We start from the raw sequence: 20218 nt of genomic DNA, 5'->3' as shown, positions 1-20218 counted from the left end.
ACTCTTGCCTGAACTAGATGTCATATTTTAGCGCCATTGGTGATAGTGAGTCTGACTCATTTCTGTGAATCGGTTCTTTTGAACAGTTCGTTTCAAAGAGCCGATTAAAAAAAGCCCTTGCGTAGCTTGACATATTGATTTTGAAAAACAGTCACGTAATGTTAGGTACATATTCTGTAATAGCGGTGTTTATTTTAATTTCATACGTGTTCTAGCTCCGTTTGTTGCAGCCATTTAGCTCATAAAATAGTCATTAAGAACATAAATACAGTTTGCATTCACATTCAACATTACAAAACTCACCTTTATCAGCTAATTCAGTGCACTATTCGATTCTCGGTGTATTTTTTAGTCGGACATGTCCGAAAGAGGTTCAAGTGTTGATAGAGAACAGCTTTGACCGATTGATTCTGACTAGTAAATGAATAGTTGAAACAGGTTTTGTGAACCAATTCAACCGGTTCATTAAAATGATCCGACTCAATTGAACGGACGTCGAATGTCAATGCGCCACAGTTCTACAGAATAAGCACATGGGCTGCAGGGATGTTTAAATATTTTGAATGTGACACTTACCCAGAATGAATAATGCAATGTATTTTTGACATTTAAGGTAGCAGAAAGACGCCGTTCATTCATAATCAGAAACTAAGTGACATTCTTGCTGCATTAAATGTATCGTATCACCTCCGCATATCTGCTGCTTTTGCGATCAGTTTCACGCAATATACATCGGGCGAATATACACCCATTAATTTCACGTCTTTACACTGAGGTAATGTCAAGTTCATACATGTTTTGGTTTAACGTTTGCACGTACTTTTTGCATAACTAATGAACAATTGTTTGACATTCGCTGAGCAAATTAAGAGACTAAAAAGTGCATGGCAATAATAAACAAAAATCATTCATAGATTCTAAAATATGTAGCATTAAAAAATAGAATGTAAAAGTGTGAATTTAGTGCAGAAGCAAGAAAAATATTGTTATTCATTTGAAACTAAAAAAACTACCAAAATACTGTTTAAATTGCATGTAGATGGAGTATCATACTGCAATTCAACTTCTCAACAGTGTTTTGTGTCAACTGTCATTTAGGGATTCTCACAAACTACAGCGGAGCTGTCTAAAGCCCAACTGCAGAAACTCAGAGTTCAGGAGCAGCGTTTCAAAAGAAGATTACACTCGATTCATAGGAAGTTTGCCAATGTGCCAGAAAATTCTGAGGTAAGCAACTGTAATGGTGCAAAGTGTGTATAATACATATGATTGATATAAGTTTTAAATCAGTTTGAGTCATCATTCCCTCAACATCATTCCCTCAACATCATCCCAAGTTTCAGGGACACCATCATGTATACTTTGAAGATGGCAAAGGAATCTACAGATCGACCCTGGGACATGGTAAATATTAAAGAGGAACCATTTCAGAAAATAAATATTTTTCTAGTTCCAAGTAGAAACCAGTAAATCTATGCATACAGGTGAGCAAGAGATGGTGGAGGTGTTCAGAGCAGACTGGGGAGGAGATGGATATGGAAGCATCCAGAGGGTCAGACTCTCTCCCACAGAGACCATGCTGGCCGCCACTGTGAAGAAAGACCGCCATGAGGAGACCAGATGCATGTTGGTCCATCTAGGTGGTGTCAACTTGCATCAAAATGCCATGTTGGTTTTAGACAACGTGCTCAGCTTTGGTAAGATTTACAATACTTTAATAGTAATTGAAACAGAGTTTTTCCTCCACAAATGTCTTCTCTCTTGCAGAATGGGCAGCAGATGATGTCCTCTTCTACAGCACACAGGAGACTCTTCGTTGCTTGCGTGTTTTCCGTCTTCATCTCAGTGATTCTGGTGTCCAAACCACCCTTGTTTATGAAGAAAAGGATCCAGAGTAAGATCACAGTGTGCTTAAAGCGGGCATGAAATGAAAGTTGTGATAGTCTTTTCTTCCCTATTGTGATGTATATCTGAGTGAAATGGCCACTTGAAAAATAAATAAATAAATTTATAGATATATACAGTGGTGACCAATATTATTAGAACAGTAAAATGATCAAAAGTGACAGTATAGACATTTATTATGTTGCAAAACCTTTCTATTTCAGATAAATGAAGCCTTAGTGAGCAGAAGAGACTTCTTTTAAAACATTTTAAAAAATCTTACTGTTCTAATTGTATATATATATGTATAAGTAATTTACAAATACTGCAATATTCCATAAAAAATTTAGAATTGTCCATTTTGATTTCATGGTGACTTTAAGTCCTAATTGTTGGTGGAAAGTTATTTTGTCCAGCATCGATGTGGTCTTCTGCCACAGGTTCTTTGTGGAGGTCAGTCGTTCCAGAGACCAGAGGCTGGTGACCATTAACTGCAGTAGTAAGATCAGTTCTGAGGTCTGGTTCATTGACAGCAAGACTCCACTTTCATTCCCCACCCTCATCCAGTCCCGCCAACCTGGTCTTCTTTACCATGTGGAGCACTCGGACAACCACCTGTTCATCCTTGCTAACACTGGAGCACATCAGGAGTATCAGGTTATTCCAGCACCAAGAGACTTGAGCATTATTGTTCAGAATTAAATTATGACTGTGTGTAATTTTTTTCTTTCTCAAATCTCAAGCTGCTCAGGGCACCATTAGCCTCTCCGTCCATGCCACACTGGGTGCCTGTGTTCAGTGCTGTTCCAGGAACAGTCATTAAAGATATGGAGCTGCTTCAGGATCACTGTGTGTTCACAGTAAAGGATTCACAGTGTCGACTTCAGATCCAGACTCTTACCACAAAAGAGCCCTATCAGTTAAACACCCTCCAGGTGTGACAAATCCCAAATTCACATACACAAGTGTTTATTTATAATGATGCTAATAATATAAAGAGATGTGTTTTATTTCAATTTTAGATTTGTTTTACTGGATAGATGACATTTGATTAATTTCTTATTTCTTTTCACTAATGTATTAGAAAGTCTAAAACCTTTACTTTTTCTGTTAGGACTGACTTCATTGTCTTTATGCTCTTGGTCTCAGAGAACCTAATGATGTTCACTACAGTTCAAATGTTTGGCGTCAGTAAGATTTATTCATTGATTGATTGAAATTAATACTTTCATTCAGCAAGGATGCATTAAATTGATCAAAAGTGACAGTAAATACATTTATTATGTTACAAAAGTTTTCTATTTCAAATAATCTTTTAAACATTCTGTTAATAATAAGAAATGTTTCTTGAGCACCAAAAGGATCATGTGACACTGAAGACTGGAGTAATGATGCTGAAAATTCAGCTTTACCATCACAGGAATTAATTACACTTTGAAATATATTCAAATAGAAAACAGTTACTTTAATTTCTCATGATATTTCACAGTATTACTGTTTTTGCTGTATATTTGATCAAATTAACGTGGCCTTATTGAGCATAAGAAACTTCTTTCAAAAATATTGAAGTTAACCTCTTATTATTTTGACATATATTATTTGAAAGACCTAGGATGTCATTAAACCTTTTAATCCTTTACTATAAAGTAAGCATAAAAGTTTATTACATTGTGGAAAGATAAAATAAAACCAATCTTTATAGAAAATTGTCAGGAGTTAAATGCTACAGTTACATTGTCTTATCTCGGGTCTCTAAAGACCCCTAACATAAGTGATGAAACCTTTTTCATAGAGCGCATTTTATACATGTTATCAAATTTACATTTTGCCTCTAATCATTTCTCATAAAGAAAATGCCACAATAACTTGTTTTTGATAAATTAAAAGGCTCTCTCAGACCCCATGAGGGTTAACCTGATACATTACTATGGTCCAAAGATAGGATCCAAAATGCTCTAACAGAAATGTTTCTGTTTTGCCCTTAGCTTCCCCACTGGGCCTGTGATTTATCACCACAGCGTGTTGGGACTGTGGACAGAGGGTCATTTGGTTTTCTCCTGTCCTCACCAGTGCACCCACCTGTACACTACCTCTATTCCTCCAGAAAACAAAAGCTCTCAAAAACAGAGGACACCCGGTATATCTCCCTCCCCGAGTTCAACACTACACGCCTGCAGGCAGCCAGTCAGGTACAAATTATTTACATATGAGAAGTCATAAAGCTACAATAGTACAAAAAGCTGCCCATGTTATTCCAAAAAGCCATAATATCCCAATGTCTGACTTTTTAGGATGGTACAATGGTGCCTTTGACTCTCCTCCATATGCCTGCATTATCTGAGCTGCATAACGCTCCACTGCTTCTGCATGTATATGGAGCGTATGGTGTCGACCTCGATATGAGCTTCAGTCCTGAGAAGAGACTGTTGCTGGAGGACGGCTGGGCTCTGGCCTACTGCCACGTCAGGTACTGAAGTTCAACTCTAAACATCTGTTTTCATAGGGATTCTGAAACAAAATGCATGTTTATGTGTGTTTGTGACTGGGCAGGGGCGGTGGTGAGCGTGGTCTAGCGTGGCATCGAGCGGGCTCTGTGCTGCAGAAGCGGAGGGGAGTGGAAGATCTCGCTGCTTGCATTCAGACTCTTCATCACCTGGGAGTGTCTCAACCTGCTCTAACCGCCCTCACCTCTCGCAGTGCTGGAGCTGTCCTAGCGGGGGCGCTGTGCAACCATAACCCACAGCTTCTTAGAGCTGTAATTCTACAGGTGGATTTTCAATACATCATTGAGCACACATTCCTTGAGCCATATTTCCACAAGATAAATGACATGGCAATTTTCGGCAGGTGCCTTTTCTGGATGTTCTTGGCACAATGCAAGACCCTTCCCTGCCGCTTACTGTTGAGGAGAGGGGGGAGTGGGGAGACCCCCTTATAAGGGAACACAGAGACAACATCGCATCTTACTGTCCCTGCCACAACATTATACCTCAGGTAAATCACTCAGATATCACATACAGTACACTACCGTTCAAGATTGTAGAGGTAGTTTTTGTTTTCCTTATTCAGCAAGGATGCATTCAATTTATCAAATGTGATAGGAAAGACATTTATTATGTTGCGAAAAAAATTCTGTTTCTTTCTATTCATAAAGAAATCCTGAAAACCCAAATGTATCATGGTTTCCACCAAAATAAGAGGCAACACAACTGTTTTTAGCATTGATAACAATAAGAAATGTTTCTTGAGCACCAAATCAGTATATAAGAATGATTTCTGAAGGATCATGTGACACTGAAGACTGAAGTAATGACTGCTGAAAATTCAGCTTTAACATCACAGAATGTATTCAAATAGAAAAAAAAATTGTATAGTTTTACTGTATTTTTTATCAAATAAATGCAGCCTTAGTGAGCATAAGAGACTACTTTTAAAATAAACTTTTGATTAGTAGTTTGTGTCTAATGATTCAAGGGCTATTTAATAATTGTTTCTTATTTTTTTCCACAGCTTTACCCACCAATTCTGATCACTGCATATTCAGAAGACCGCAGAGTTCCTTTATCTGGGGTCATGAAGTATGTGGAAAGACTAAAGAAGGCCATCCAAATGTTTACCGCTCGGGTTGATGCTAACGGTGAGTGTTTAAATGCTCTCTTGAGCCTTTTTAATCAATTCTCTAAAGCAATTATAGTCCACAACTAATGGATGTTCTTGGGCATAAAGTGGACATTTACAAATCTGTGAAACACACGAACTTGAGTGGTGTATTACTTGTAATAGTGGAAACAGCAATATAATAAAAGCCAGTACAAATATATTTACCAGAATAAATTTCCCATAAACAAATCTTCCATCAAGAATTGACAAAAAAAATAAAGCCCAGTAAAGTAAAAAAAATAAAGGCCCGCCCACTCGGCCCAACGACAGTTTCCAATAATCATGTGAGGGTTTCCTGCGCGTTTTGTCTTTTCAGTGTGGCAAAGTAGTTTAATTCCAATTTACTTTTATCTGACTCCATTTTATCGCAACCTCAAATGTCAATTGGTTATTGGTCATTTATATGATAATTTATCGATAATAGATAATTTAAATTATTGTATTTAACTCTTTACTTCATATTTTACTCGTTCATTAGAAATCTATGTCGCACAGAGAGCTTCGCGCTGGCCGTTTAACACGGGTCTCGCGATCACAAACTCGTCAGTCTTGGTCACTAGACAGAGGTAATTGACTGTCCTGTTTTAGAAGGCCGCTTTCATGTTTGCTCTATCTAAAAGTATTTTGTTTAGTCTCTGTATCTTGAATTAAAGTAACGCTATCTCTAGTCAGAGGTCATGACCACTACTACAGATATAAGCCGTTCAATGTTACTTCTCTGATAGTAGCTTTGGTTTGCTCATGCCATGGTTTCCCATGTACACTTAGCTAAAGTAATTTTACATTAAACAGAGGTAAGGCTTAGGTTGGTCGATCAACATATTGTTGTCCTAAACGGAAATGTCCTTTTTAGCCTTTACAGTCTAAGTACACTTGAAATAGGGCCAAGTGTTAGCTGGAGCTCTAAAATCTCAGTTAGTGTGCCCTATGCTCAACTCAAAACTGGACTTAAGTCCGTTACTTACCTGACGCAGATTTGCGGTAACATAAGCCTTCACTTAATCCACTTGAGAAAATAATTTCAGAGTAAGTCTTAATAAATTTAAAATGTAACAATTAATCATTAGTCAGGTAGAAGATGTATCATGCCAATTACACAATCAATACAATAACATCAAATGCTCTGAAATAATGAGTAGAAGATGCATACCTGACATTAGAAAAACACATAATGCTGAGTCTGGAGGACAATCAGTATTATGGGCTGATCTGACTACAAAATCGCCCCAAGCCTTTTTCAGCATTTCTTTAAATACCCAGACCAAGACAAAACATCCACCACTGTGGTGCATGAACTTACAATAGGACTAGGGTTATAGACCTAGGGAGTTCGCACCTTGTCGAGGAACTGGAGGTAGTTTGGATGAAGGACTCTGGCAAAGGGATTAATATTTATTAATAATTAATTGATAGATAGATAGATCGATAGATCGATAAATCTGGGATCTGGACATCTCATTAGTCCAAGAAGTGAAGAATATTATTAAAACTAAGCTGCAGTATTAAAAACTCTGATAAACCGAGTTTAGTATAATGGAAATGAACTTGGAGGTCACTGGCTGTAATCCCAGCTCTCAAATAAACCCCTGGGCTTAAGAGAAGCACTTACACTCTCTCTTCAGGAGAGAAGAGCACTGATCTGGAAACAGGTGACGTGGAGCGATTCCTCTCCATATCCACCTGAGGTCACCTTGTGTGCGAGCTGCTGCGTGAGACACACTGTCAGCACATCTCAGTCCGGAGCTCTCCGTTAGACTCCCTCTCCATCTGTGCGCAATTAATTATTTTTATTACAGACTCACACACACACACAGAAACACCTTCGCTAACACCCCACACACATACACAAAGAAAAAAGCGCAAGTTCCTCTAATCTCTCCCATTCCTCTCCGGGAGATAAAACGCTGATCACACATGCTGCCAGCTCGGACGATTAACATGTTTATGAGATAGCGTATCAGGCGAGGAGATAAGAAACAATACACTGGGCTGTGCCAAGGTCAGGAGAAAGCTTGTGAAACATGCGGCCCAGAGAAGGAGCAGGATGGAGAGAGACACCGGCGGCCGGACTGCAGATAAGAGGCAGATGACAGAGTTTTAAGGATTAGGCATATGATTTTTACACTCAGCTTCACTTCAGAGAGATCTCATCACCGTGGGGAAATAAGGCAGCCAGGCAAAGGAGTGGGCCAAGTCCACCTACATGGCAGCCTTTCATCATCCACTCCGTTTCAAGAGCGTTGACTTTAAAGTGCTGCATGTGATGTCCAGGTGTTGTGATGGAGAGCCAGAGCAGCTGATTACGCTTGGATATTGTCAGTCTAGTCTTACACGTTCACTGCGTTTGGTCTTGTGATAAACATGAACTAGTGTACATGAACTTCTTTATCTACTGTATTCCCTAGTGAAAAATAAATACACTAAAATGTATTCGAAATACATTTATTTTATGCCAAGTATACTACAAATACATTTACATATTTTTGAACTTACTATAAATACCCTGCAATTGTACTTTTAGTATACTAAATTTTGATACTTTGGAACTTTGTACACTTTAGTAGTCAGGAAATAGTGCTGAGGTCCAACTAAAGATATACTTAAGTATATTTGATTGTGCTAAAGTGGAACGATTGCAAGTATACTTTAGGTACACTTTAAATATCTTGCATTTAAAGACTGATATTATACAGAGATCACACTATCCTTACTAATAGTGGTATTAAAACACATTTTAGGCTTAAAAGGGTTAGTTCACTCAAAAATGAAAATTAAGTCTCAAGCGATATGTCAGTAAATATGTTAATGTATTTGTATTATACTTAGTATGAAATAAATGTATTTTAAATACATTTTGGTATAGGGTTTTTTCACTATGGTTCATGTGACCCAAGATCAATTTTTGGCTTATTTAGAATGTTTATTTAAAGGTGCTTCAGTAACTTTTTCCTTATTAAAAAGTCTTACACCAGTGTTTACATTTGTTTATGGATATAAAGCTGCATTGATATAATAATAAAGTTAAATATTAGATGAAAAAAAACTAAAAACTTAAAGGGATAGTTCACCCCAAAATGAAAATTCTGTCATTAATTACCCTCATGTCCTTCCAAACCCGTGTGTTGTGGTAAAATGAAGCTCAAGTATGTTTGCTTGACCTGTAAGAACCAATGAGGTTCATTCATTCCCGTGTTACGCAGCACGTTTGAGCTTACGCTAGAACCAATCAGGTTCAGTTGAGCTTCTGTTTATGTTTATGTTCATTGTCAATGTTTATATGTGAAAAAAAGACTAAATTAAATCGGTTTATCATATAAATGATTGAGTCTCTTCTGAAATTTTGGACTAAACCGCTTAACTCATATGGATTAGTTTTACGATCTTTACAATGAACTTTTTAAAGCATTAAAGTGGTTGTTGCGTAGCTGTCAATGTAGTGATCTCATGTGAATTACAGTTTGTAAACATCATCAGAGAAGAGATGTCGCTGCAAGAGGGAGGGCGGAGTTATTTTGATTCAAGATTGCAACTTACGAGGGCACAGATAAATAAGTTCTAATAAATACTGCAATATTCCATAAACAAACAAAAAATTTCGATTTTATGGTGATTTTAATGTACACATGAACCTGTACCTGTTTAATTGACATACACTTCCTGCTCTTGTCCCAGCTGTCATTCTGGACATGCAGCCAGGAGGTGATCACTTTGGCCCTGAGGATTTTCACCTGTCCTTGAATGAGGTACATAAACACTCAATTATATTCATCCCAAACCTTATCAGACCAAATTGCTAAATGACCTGCTGTTTACTTTTACACACTCAAGCATAAGACTTGAGCATGCTGGGTATTATAAACCTTTGGATTAATCGGTTACAGTTGTGATTATATAAAAGTGCATTTTTCAATAGATATACTTTCTCCTGAGAACAGTGGAAAGATCACCTTTGATGTCACACATTAACTTATACTGTACTGTTACTTATGTTTACAGCTTTATGTCATGGTGTTTGTTTTTTGTGTTTTTTTGCTGGCTGTATAGTAATCATATATTTGAAGTAAGCTTTTATTTGTGTAATATCTGCTACTTTTTTTCCTCTCACAGAGTGCCCAACAGTTAGCCTTCCTTTACACAGAACTTGGACTAGATCTCCAAAAAACTCGACGGAGACAAAGGAAAGTTAAAAAAAAAGAAAACAGCTGTTTATGTGAATGAAAAAAAAACAGACACAAGTTTTTTTTTAATAAACCAAACAATTTTTGTTTCATAGATGTTGTTCATTTCTTTTTCGATAAAGGTTTGTCTTTATTCTGACTAAAACAAAATCTAACATTGTCCAAACTAGTTGTGATGTGACAATTTTGCACTGACAAGCAACTGTTCACACTACACAAAAGATATCACAGCCAATTAAACGATACTTGATGTTCAGTCTACAGTTCTGTGGAGTGAGATTTTGGACCAATGAGATTTCAGAGTGGGCAGGACTAGCCAGCATGACACCACAGGAATAAAACATGGAAAAGATAGCCTTTATTGCTTGTCGATTCACTGTGTCAGCCTAGTTAGGACACAAATACCCTCAACACTTGTACAGAATATCTAGTGCGGACAAATAGCAGGCTTTCTCAGAAACATAACACTCAGATTCATGGTTAGGGTGAAATCGCTGATTGGTGGAATATTCCAGGAGCAATCCTTGCCCTCGAGATGTTGGAATTCTGTATTTAGAGAAAGTCTTTTGGCTTATTGGCACTGTACTTAAATGCACAGTGAGGGAATCTGGCAGCTCACTAACCGAAGACAAGTCTGTTGTAGTATCCATGCCGAAGTTTAGAAGCACCAGGAAGCCTTTTTTGAGCCCATCCAGCTCACGCAAATAAGCAAATATGTTGACGTCACTCCAGACGTTACAGAACCAGCCTCGGGACAGGACAATGTCCGACCCTTTGAGCAAACTCAGAGCACGATACTGTGAAATGGTAGAGTCTGGATCAGCCTGCTGAAGCTGGAGAGAAAGATATAAGATGGGATTAGAGGTTTCCCTACTTTAACACACAGATTCTTGTCACAGCAGTCGGAATCACGTACCTCCACATTGACAGTGCTGTAGTCTGGAGCGATGTCTAGCCATGTGCCCGTTTCATTATCACTAAAGCCAGAGTTGAGCTGATCATTCCACTGCATTGGTGTTCGCTGTGGGTCTCGACCGTTGCTCTTAATGGTAATTAAAAAGAATGCATTCAACTGATCAAAAGGTGTCACTTTTTATAATGTACAAAAGATTTCTATTTTAAATAAATTGTGAACTTCTCCACAAAAAAAAAGTATCACGGTTTCCACAAAAATATTATGAAGCACAACTGTTTTAACATTTAATAAGAAGAAATGGTTCTCAAGCATATTAGAATGATTTTTGAAAGATTATGTGACATTTAAGACAAGAGTAATGGCTGCTGAAAATTCAGCTTTGCTATATATTTATTAATTAGAATATTACATTTTAAAATATGATACGTTTATTTTATGGTAATATTTCACAATATTGTATTTTTGATAAAATAAATGTGGCCTTGGATCATAACAGACTTCTTTCAAAAACATTTTATAAAATCCTACCGACCCCAAACTTTTGAATAGTAGTCCGTATAATAGTAGTTCACTAAACAATTAAAGGGGCCACTAAAAGGACTTTAACAGCTCAAACAACACATATTTGAATAAGAGACTTCATTAAAAAATATTTTAAAAATCTTACGGACCCCAAACATTTGAATGATAAAATACATATATTAAAATACATTTATTTTGTATATTTTGTAAAACTACAAAATGTGCTAAATTTAACTATTACTTTTAAAAAAAAGCAGTATTTTACACTTACTGGATCATCTTTTCCAAAAGGATCCTGAATTACAGATATATTAACGTTCACCATGCCAATCTCCTCTCCGTAGTATGTTGTGGGAGTTCCAGGCAGTGTTAACAACAGCATGTTTATAGCACGGACATATTCCTTACCAGCACTTGAGCCTATACGTGGCTTGTCATGGTTTCCCACCTATATATGTATACAAACAAATTTTGTGATTGTAACAAACTGAACAAAATGTATTAGATTATATGAAAAAAAGTAAAGCTGGAGTGTGCAATTTTTTACATTTTCACCATCCAAAGGCAAATAGGGGAGTGTCTGGGACAACTCAATTTGAAAACAAACGTTATTGTTCCAGTTAGTGATGCTAGTGTTGCTGAAATTACACACATGAGATTGTGATTCTTAATGAATGGACATACATCTGGTCACTCACCACCCAGTTTGGCCATTTTCCCTTTGGCATATTCGACATCCATAAATCAACCAGGCCTTTGGCTTGATTTCCTGACAGATCATCAGGAAGATACAGTAGATAGAAGTTAAAGGGGAAATCACTTTCTATGGCATAGTTTGTGCCGTAGTACCTCATGGTTTTTTCAATTTCTTCATAGTCGTAACACTCTGTAACCATGAATCTGAGTTAGAGAAAACACAAAAGAGCCATTTACAAGAGAGAAGCACATGGAGATTTGTGAAGCAGAAGAACTGAGGGTACCTGTAGCGGCCAGGCTCTCTGCTGTAGGCGTCCATCTCTATCCTCCAGTCTGTCAGGATCTCATGTAGCCCCGGTTGTGTGTAGGTGTAGTCATGGTACAGCTCAAACTCCGTGTCCACAGTCGACTAAAGAAAGAATGAGGATAACCTTGTAGTTAGTCACACTGCACACTTGTAACTCACATCAACAAAGATCAATAAATGCTTTAAAATGCATTGCTCATTGTTATTTCATGTTAGTTAATGCATTAACTAATGAAATATTACCATAAAAGAAACGTATTATATTTTAAAAGCATTACATCTCGTTAAGAAATAATGGTATGCATTATGATTCAAAAGTTTGGGGTCTTTTTTTTCTATTTCAAATAAATGTTCAAACTTTCTATACATCAAAGAATCTGTATGTATCACAGTTCCCACACAGAAATTAAGCAGCACAACTGTTTTCAACATTGATAATAAAAATATTTTTGAGCAGCAAATCAGCATATTAGATTGATTTCTGAATGACCATGTGACACTGAAGACTGGAGTAATGGCTACTAAAAATTTAGCTTTGCCCATCACAGGAATAGAATATATTCAAATAGAACTGCAATTAGAAATTGTAATAATAGATTGTAATAATACAGTGATACAGATGATAGAGTTTAACTTGTGTTGAACCCGGAACATTTTTTAGTTAGTGCTAGCAAGTCCATAAGGACCGAAAAATTAAGCCTTTAAAAAAGAGGGTCAAGACCACTGAGTCATTCCACGGCCTTCCCTAGATCTTCAGTGGCTTTGTAATCATCTGGAATTAGGATAATGGGAATGACTTGTCAGTAAATCCAGAGAAATATGCACTACTAATCCTTAAATGACATTGTGAGAACAAAGAATAGTAACATGACTTTTAAATCCATTCAGAGAATAATTTTGGCTCAGGCATATAGAGTGCTTCAATAAACAGTAAACTGAATGAATAATAACAGCACAGGTCGTTGTTTGGCTTACTGGATCTTGGTCAGGGTCAACCTGGGGTTCATTTCTCAAATGTGTGGCCTCAAGCATGTGTTTCACAGCGTCCATGCGGAACCCGTCCACCCCCTTCTTCAGCCAGAAATGGATTATGTCCTATTACACAGATGTGAAACAAAGATCAAAGAGGGTCCATGTTTGTAGTGAAACATGATATGGTATGGTGGATTGCGGATCTGCATGAAAGGCCTTTTTGTTCAAGAGTTTGAAGGATAATATTCCTCCTCCACCAATATTTAAAAATGACCTTCCAGGTCTGGAGAAGTCATATATTAACAAAATCTTAAAAATGTATGAACAATATATTTTTTAGTTAAGCTCAAGCTCCAGAGCATTTAATTGGCCAAAAATGGGATACAATAAACCTTTTTTTTATCCTTGTATATTTATCACAAATGACTGGAAATGTAATATACACTCTTAAAAAAATAAAGGGTCTTTATTGCCATCTATGACTCCATGAAGAACCATTAACATCCATTGAAACTTTTCTCTGCACTAAAGGTTATTTACAGTGGAAAATGGTTCTTCTGATTATTAAAATGTCCTTTACTCTATGAAAAACAGTTCACACTAGGATGGTTCTTTTAAAAAGTGGCATCACAGCAAAAAAAAAAAAACTTTTGGAACCTTAGTTTTAAGAGTGCAATGTGTATCTTGTTCAGGACTAGAACCATTGCTTGTTGCTTTGCCATGTCACACTTTTGTTAGGACTCAAAAAGTGTTCAAAGTCTTCATAATGTTCACAGTCAAGCCGTTGTCTTCATGCTACCTTTAGCTCTGTCTTACCGTCATCTCCTCTATGACTCGGGGGTTACGGTAGTTCAGGTCTGGCTGTTCCTTGAGGAACTGATGGAAATAGCACTGTTGTCGTACTTCATCATACTCCCAAGTAGAATTCCCAAAGACACTTATCTAGGACAAACAATGCGACACTAGTCAACCACATCTAACTACTATATATTTATGTGACCCTGGACCACAAATGGGTACATTTTTTGAAATTGAGATGTATACATCATCTGAAAACTGAATAAATAAGCTTTCCATTGATGTATGGTTTGTTAGGATATGACAAAATTTGGTTGGGATACAACTATTTGAAAATCTGGAATCTGAGGGTGCAAAAAAATCGAAACATTGAGAAAATCGCCTTTAAAGTTGTCCATTTATGTTCACGATTGTGCTGCATTCACTCACAAAAATAAATGTTTTATATATTTACGGTAGGAAATTTACAAAATAACTTCATGGAACATGATCTTTACTTAATATACTAATGATTTTTGGCATAAAAGAAAAATCGATAATTTTGACCCATACAATGTATTGTTGGCTATTGCCATAAATATACCCGTGCGACATGTGACTGGTTTTGTGATCCAGGGTCACATATATGTTTGCAATCGTTTACTTAATTCAGTCTTAATTGTAACAAAAAATTATTTGCTATGTAACAAACAGTATCAGATGAGATATAATTGCAAAACTTGGACAAGCATTACGAATAGCACTGATTCTTTATGTTGATGTGATCCAAATGTATAATGCTACAGAAGCTGTCACTATTCCCTGATTTGTTTGCATCGTGAGGATGGACATTCATACCCAGTTGTTAGGAGGTTTGTCTGCAGTGCAGTTAACCCAGATATAGTAGTCTTTATAGGGCTCTGTGCCATTACGGCTAAGCTGGAACCAGATGTGTTTGTCGCTGGTGTGGTTCGGGATATAGTCCATGATCAGCTTTAGACCTGGGCCAAAAAACCCCAGCAAACATTAATGCGGTTACCAAACGGAGCATTGATTGATGTAATGGTGTTATAACATCGTAACAAGTTTGGAACTGATGTTATTTATTAACCATCATGTTACTCATGAAGCTCATAACATGCTAAATTTCAAACTATAGCCATAAACACAGGAAAAGTGAGTTATCATTGTGATACAAGTTGTTGGTTGACAACAACGTTGATTGAAATGTTGATCATTTATCATAATGCATGCCCACCTTTGTCATGCATGGCTGTTAGGAGGTCGTCAAAGTCTTCCATGGTTCCGAAGAGAGGGTCAACCTGCCTGAAGTCCTCGACGTCATAGCCAAAGTCCTTCATAGGAGACTTGTAGAAAGGACTGATCCAGATTGCTTTAATGTTCAGGTACTCAAAATGACTCAGTTTCTCCCTGATTCCTAAAGTCAAACATTGAATTATAAAAACGTTATCTACACATTTATGCACCTTTGACCTTTACAAAGACATTCGACAATCCTCACAATGGATTTATCTTGATCAATCCAACCTTTATAATCATTTCAATATATTTTTAGAGGGTCACTAAAGTTATTACACGTCTCATGTAGAAGATAAGCTGGTGTTTTGTCTTATTCATAGTGTTTGATTTGCGTGAACATGTTTCACTGTAAAAAATGAATGACCCTGTAATGTACCACCATAAAATCAGTTTTATTTACTTCATGGCATGTAGACGCAATTTTACCCGTTACATAAGAGCAATTAAACAACCTCCTCCTCTTGCATGAAATGGAATATGCAGCAATACAGAACCATTATGAGGGGAAAAAATGGCTTTTGTGTGTCCGTCCAAGTCATCAATACACTCACTTCTCAAATAACACTACAGCTGGAGGGAACTCTCAGCTACTGAAAAGAGAGTTGTTTTTCAAGGCTGCCTGAGAAACTACTGCTGACTTTTTCAGCCTTTTTGTTTTAGACCAATTATATGGTCTCTGGATTATTAAAAGAAACCAATTTGCTGAAAAATTATGACATTATGCACACTAGGACGTGTGTAGGTACATTTGGTTGTTCTCAGAATACAAGATACAAAGGTTCTCAACTATGTAAGGAGATTGCAGAGCAGCTTACTCGAATTATTATTATTACATAATTGGTATGTAAAAATGGACAAAATGTTTACATATGCAGTAGTCAACATTTGAAGTGGATCAAAACCTTTCATCAAAGTTAAACATGAATTTTGAACAATACCCGTTCTTGTCTTAGGACAACTTTAATGAACTTTTTTGATCCACTTCAAAATACTATGTCATTGTATGCAACAAGAAAAGGATATTAAAATAAATTATATTAATACAATCTTAAATATGTATTAATTTTAAGTCTAATAATCATTACTAAAATACATCAAAAGCGGTATATAATTAATTGCCTAATTTGCATATTGCATTATGCTGAAAATATTGTAATAATCAGTGTTACCATTAACTAAAATATAATTTTCTGTAATTGAAATAAAGCTGAAATAATATAACAAATATTAGATAAAAAAAATAATGAAAATTAGAAATGTTGCATTGTGTGTTAACTTTAATAAATAAGTTGAAGTACTTACATTTTGGAATTTAAGTTTTAAAATTATATTAAATACTATAACATAAAAATAAAAAAAGAATTTTTACCCTATTAACCTCACCTTAAGGATCAAAAATTACCTTTGAGGTCTCCAACACCATCAGCATTTGAATCTTTGAATGATCGAGGATAAACCTGATAGACCGGAGTCAGCTGCCACCAGCTCATGCATCGAGGCGACAGCGCCACGATCGTAATGGTCATGGCAATCAGAGCCAGGGTGCATGCGATGATCAGCCAGAAAAGAATCTCTCGAGGGATCCTGTAGCAGGCTTTGCTGGAGTATAGCACCAGAACCTCTTTGGGCATCCCAGCATACGGTTTGATCTGAGTGTACACGCTTTCCTCCGGCCCGGAGAAGGAGAAGCTGGTGGCCTGGTGCTCTCGAGAGCTTGATGCCTCAGATGTATCATCATCATCCTCTTGAAAGGCTGCATTCTGGGCGCCTTCTTGCTGCTCCACCGCGTCGAGGTTTGTGATTTTGGTCGAGCTCATCGTTCTTGCTTCATTCAATCCCAGAGAACAACACTTGTGAGAGCCGATACAGCCAGAGTCCTGTTAAATAGAGGCATTCACAAGTCCATAGTGCATTACACTCATTCAGTCTCCACAACTCTCTCACACACAATAAAACCCCTCCCAGAGGAATGTGGCAGAGATTAGGCAAGGCCAATCGCACACTTCCTTGGCTACATTGAAAAGTCAATGTAACTTATCATGGCATCAGAACTTTTTTCACTATATATAAAAAAATTGGCTGGCAAACTTTTACCATATGAACAACTCTTTAGTTTTTCAGCTGACAGATTTTCCCTGAAATCAGATCTCTACAGAATGAACAAAATAAGAATCCTGTCCAACTTGTAAATTAGTTAATGTAATGGAAAATTTTGATTTTCATTGATTTGCAGTGTTGATTTTCATTTGTTTTCAGTAAGACATTGAAATGACCCTTGCTGGACAGTATGTGGTCTGGCAACTGTTGACTAATGTGTGTGTTCCTCTTAACACTGGGTAACAGGTGAGACGTCAGGAGGAGGCAGATTGAAAAGGGGTCAGAGGTCGTCCAATTTAGAACTTGTGAGTTTGTAAGAATGAACTCAGCAGGATTAGATCACTAGCAGAGAAACCTTTCCTTGTTTAGATAAAAGCCTGTAAGCAGAAGACCAGGTATAAAGGCTGCTCTGCCCTTCCTCCCTCGTCGCACTTGTTTCACAGACTGTACTGGTGACTTCTGTGTGGCAACTGGGCCTTCTTGCAAGAATACTTTTTAAAAGACAATTTGACTCGGAAATGTCTCTTACGCAGTGATGATTGTTTAATGAATGACTTTTTGCCACAACGTTAACTAGATTGTAAACTGCAAGCTTGATTACATAATGTTATTGATGTTTATGCATGCTGTCAAGGCCTGATTATAATAATAATATATTATATATATATATATATATATATATATATATATATATATATATATATATATATATATATATATATTTAAGAATAATCAAATAATCTACTTATTTTTTTACAGTCTATGGCCAAAACTCAAAAACGAGCTAGCATTTTAGCACTTCCGGTTCTATCATCCTGAAGCCATTGGGTTTTTTGGTAAAAGACTGAAATAAGGTCTGCGGTTAACGCAAGCTCAATATACTTTCACGTTTTATTCTATGAAATACATCAGTAACAACCCTTTTTAAAACCTTTTGCTGGTTTTGAAAAAGGCGGTTGCTAACATTAAACGTCATCCCACTGAACAGATAAACTCAGCTACTTACTAGCAAAGAGTATAGAAGCCCAAGAGGCGAAACTCTGTTGTGTTATGGGTAACAGTCTGTAGATGGCGCTGCGGAGGCGCGTCCGCCATTATGGACTGAAAGCTGCTGAAATCGTTATCGCCAGTCAATGGCAAAATCCATTTTAGTAGTTTATAGTTCATGTGTGCACTTGCTAGATTGCACATCTTTTTTGTACCTTTCCGCCTGTAATAGGACATTCACAGATTGTTTTTGTTCTTGCCACTGAAACGTTCACTGTGTGCACTTTCACTGAAGATGTTGAAAAAACAAGTTGTTAATATTTTTGTGATATTCTATGTAAAATATTAACTCTCTTTAGAAATGTTAATTTATAATTTTATTTATTTATTTATTTATTTTTCCAAATCATATATATTGTGATGTTCACTAATTTCAAAATCAACATTTGAATAAATATCTTATTACTTATATCTTATTACTGTGTGTCTGCCTATAGCCTATATTATTTCATGAATTTCTGTTAGTCATATAACGAGGAAAATGCATAATAGAACATAAATATTGATAGATTAAAGTTTTGCAGTAATTTTATAATTGTATCTTTGCAAACCGTAAGTGGTAGGCTAATGAAGCCGATTCGGTGGGGGACATACCCTTACAAAAAAAAGTACTATAGGAATCTTATAGTATTTTGGGACAAAATATTATAGTAATCTTATAGGAAAACTATAGTAATTTGGGACATACTACAGAAGTACGATAAGACTACTATATAAATACTATAGCAGCTTTAAAATATTATAGAGGTATTACAGAACATCACAGAAGTATGTTATGTTCTGTAATACCTCTATAATATCCTAGAGCCGCTATAGTATTTCTATAGTAGTCTTATAGTACTTCTATAGTAATATTTTGTCCCAAAATACTATTTTCCTAAGGGTAATTAGGCCATGCATAACCAACACATAGACGTATATTTTCTGTCATTTAACGTCGGTCATCCTCATTAATGTATTTTAAATTGTTTTCATATTTAGATATGACGGCCAGAAAAAATTAAGTTATGTTAAGTTTTTGTTATGTTAAGTTTTTCAGTGCCATTGACTCCCATTATTTTTCGGCGTTTTCCTTCAGTTTTCAGTCCATAATGGCGGCCGCGCACGTCACGGGGGCAACTGTTGCTATGGAGCGTTCTATTGAGTTTCGCCTCTTGGGCTTCTATACTCTTTGTTACTAGTCCGCTTTCATTGCCTTATTTTGTTTATGATCACACTCTTGCAAACTATTCTAACTATTCAAAGGGTTAGTGATGGCGATGCTGAAGTCATGCGTTCATGGTGTAGTTGGTTTATAGCCTAGGTTTAGCTTTTTACTTCTGGCGATTCTATTTTGGCTTCAAAATTCATAAAAGTATAAAAATAAATTTGTGAAGATTTTCAAGTACCAGCTTTTCTGTAAGCGCCATCTACTGTCAGAAAGTGATTTTGCATGTTAATGTGCCGTTTTTTTACACATTGGTCTGAACAGAAAATTGCATGTAAAAGTCATGCTGAACATTTGTGTTGGTGTGAATGGGCCTTTACTTTTCAACTACTACACAATTCATTCAGTGTTACAGGTACAGCAGAACTTTTTTGATCGAAATAAAACACCAATAATAATATATATAAAAAAAAATGTTCTGCAATATTTAAAACAGGCTTTCATGAAACCCTAGCATAGCACTCATTATAGCAATAATGAATCATTAGCCACATACCGACCACAGTCTGCCCTCTGAACATCTGATGCACAATATACACACATTTTTATAAGCTCCGACACTTCTTTTTCTCTTTTTTTTGATCGCCTGGCAAAGTTGATACAATGAGTGAACACTAGATTTACTAAAATACATC

General features: G+C 36.5%; 2 protein-coding genes across 2 annotated transcripts; one reads left to right on the top strand and one right to left on the bottom strand.

Moving 5' to 3' along the window:
• The first annotated feature begins 477 nt into the window (after positions 1 to 477).
• Positions 478 to 9814, top strand: prepl (prolyl endopeptidase like). The gene is made up of 14 exons (XM_084093543.1): positions 478 to 775; positions 1099 to 1227; positions 1338 to 1404; positions 1485 to 1697; positions 1768 to 1894; positions 2325 to 2541; positions 2628 to 2819; positions 3870 to 4073; positions 4176 to 4351; positions 4435 to 4651; positions 4732 to 4878; positions 5395 to 5521; positions 9217 to 9287; positions 9652 to 9814. The coding sequence occupies exons 1-14, from the start codon at positions 674 to 676 to the stop codon at positions 9760 to 9762; spliced, it is 2100 nt and encodes a 699-aa protein (XP_083949669.1). The 5' UTR covers positions 478 to 673; the 3' UTR covers positions 9763 to 9814.
• A 74-nt stretch (positions 9815 to 9888) lies between these two features.
• slc3a1 (solute carrier family 3 member 1) lies at positions 9889 to 17158 on the bottom strand. The gene is made up of 10 exons (XM_084093544.1): positions 16635 to 17158; positions 15171 to 15350; positions 14771 to 14913; positions 13952 to 14077; positions 13139 to 13258; positions 12141 to 12265; positions 11859 to 12060; positions 11432 to 11608; positions 10639 to 10764; positions 9889 to 10555 (listed from the first exon to the last, which is right to left on the bottom strand). The coding sequence occupies exons 1-10, from the start codon at positions 17047 to 17049 to the stop codon at positions 10130 to 10132; spliced, it is 2040 nt and encodes a 679-aa protein (XP_083949670.1). The 5' UTR covers positions 17050 to 17158; the 3' UTR covers positions 9889 to 10129.
• Between the last annotated feature and the right edge of the window lie 3060 nt (positions 17159 to 20218).

The sequence above is a fragment of the Abramis brama genome, assembly GCF_963993115.1.
Source record: "Abramis brama genome assembly, chromosome: 19".
In the NCBI taxonomy this organism is placed as follows: domain Eukaryota; kingdom Metazoa; phylum Chordata; class Actinopteri; order Cypriniformes; family Leuciscidae; genus Abramis; species Abramis brama.
This window is presented reverse-complemented; position numbering and strand designations above follow the sequence as displayed.

Coding starts and splice junctions, on each gene's coding strand:
- prepl (XM_084093543.1), top strand. CDS start 674: ATGTATCGTATCACCTCCGCATATCTGCTGCTTTTGCGATCAGTTTCA. Junction 1,405..1,484: donor CAGATCGACCCTGGGACATG/GTAAATATTAAA, acceptor CTATGCATACAG/GTGAGCAAGAGATGGTGGAG. Junction 1,895..2,324: donor TATGAAGAAAAGGATCCAGA/GTAAGATCACAG, acceptor CTTCTGCCACAG/GTTCTTTGTGGAGGTCAGTC.
- slc3a1 (XM_084093544.1), bottom strand. CDS start 17,049: ATGAGCTCGACCAAAATCACAAACCTCGACGCGGTGGAGCAGCAAGAA. Junction 14,914..15,170: donor AACAGCCATGCATGACAAAG/GTGGGCATGCAT, acceptor TTTTTGGCCCAG/GTCTAAAGCTGATCATGGAC. Junction 11,609..11,858: donor GAAAATGGCCAAACTGGGTG/GTGAGTGACCAG, acceptor ATACATATATAG/GTGGGAAACCATGACAAGCC.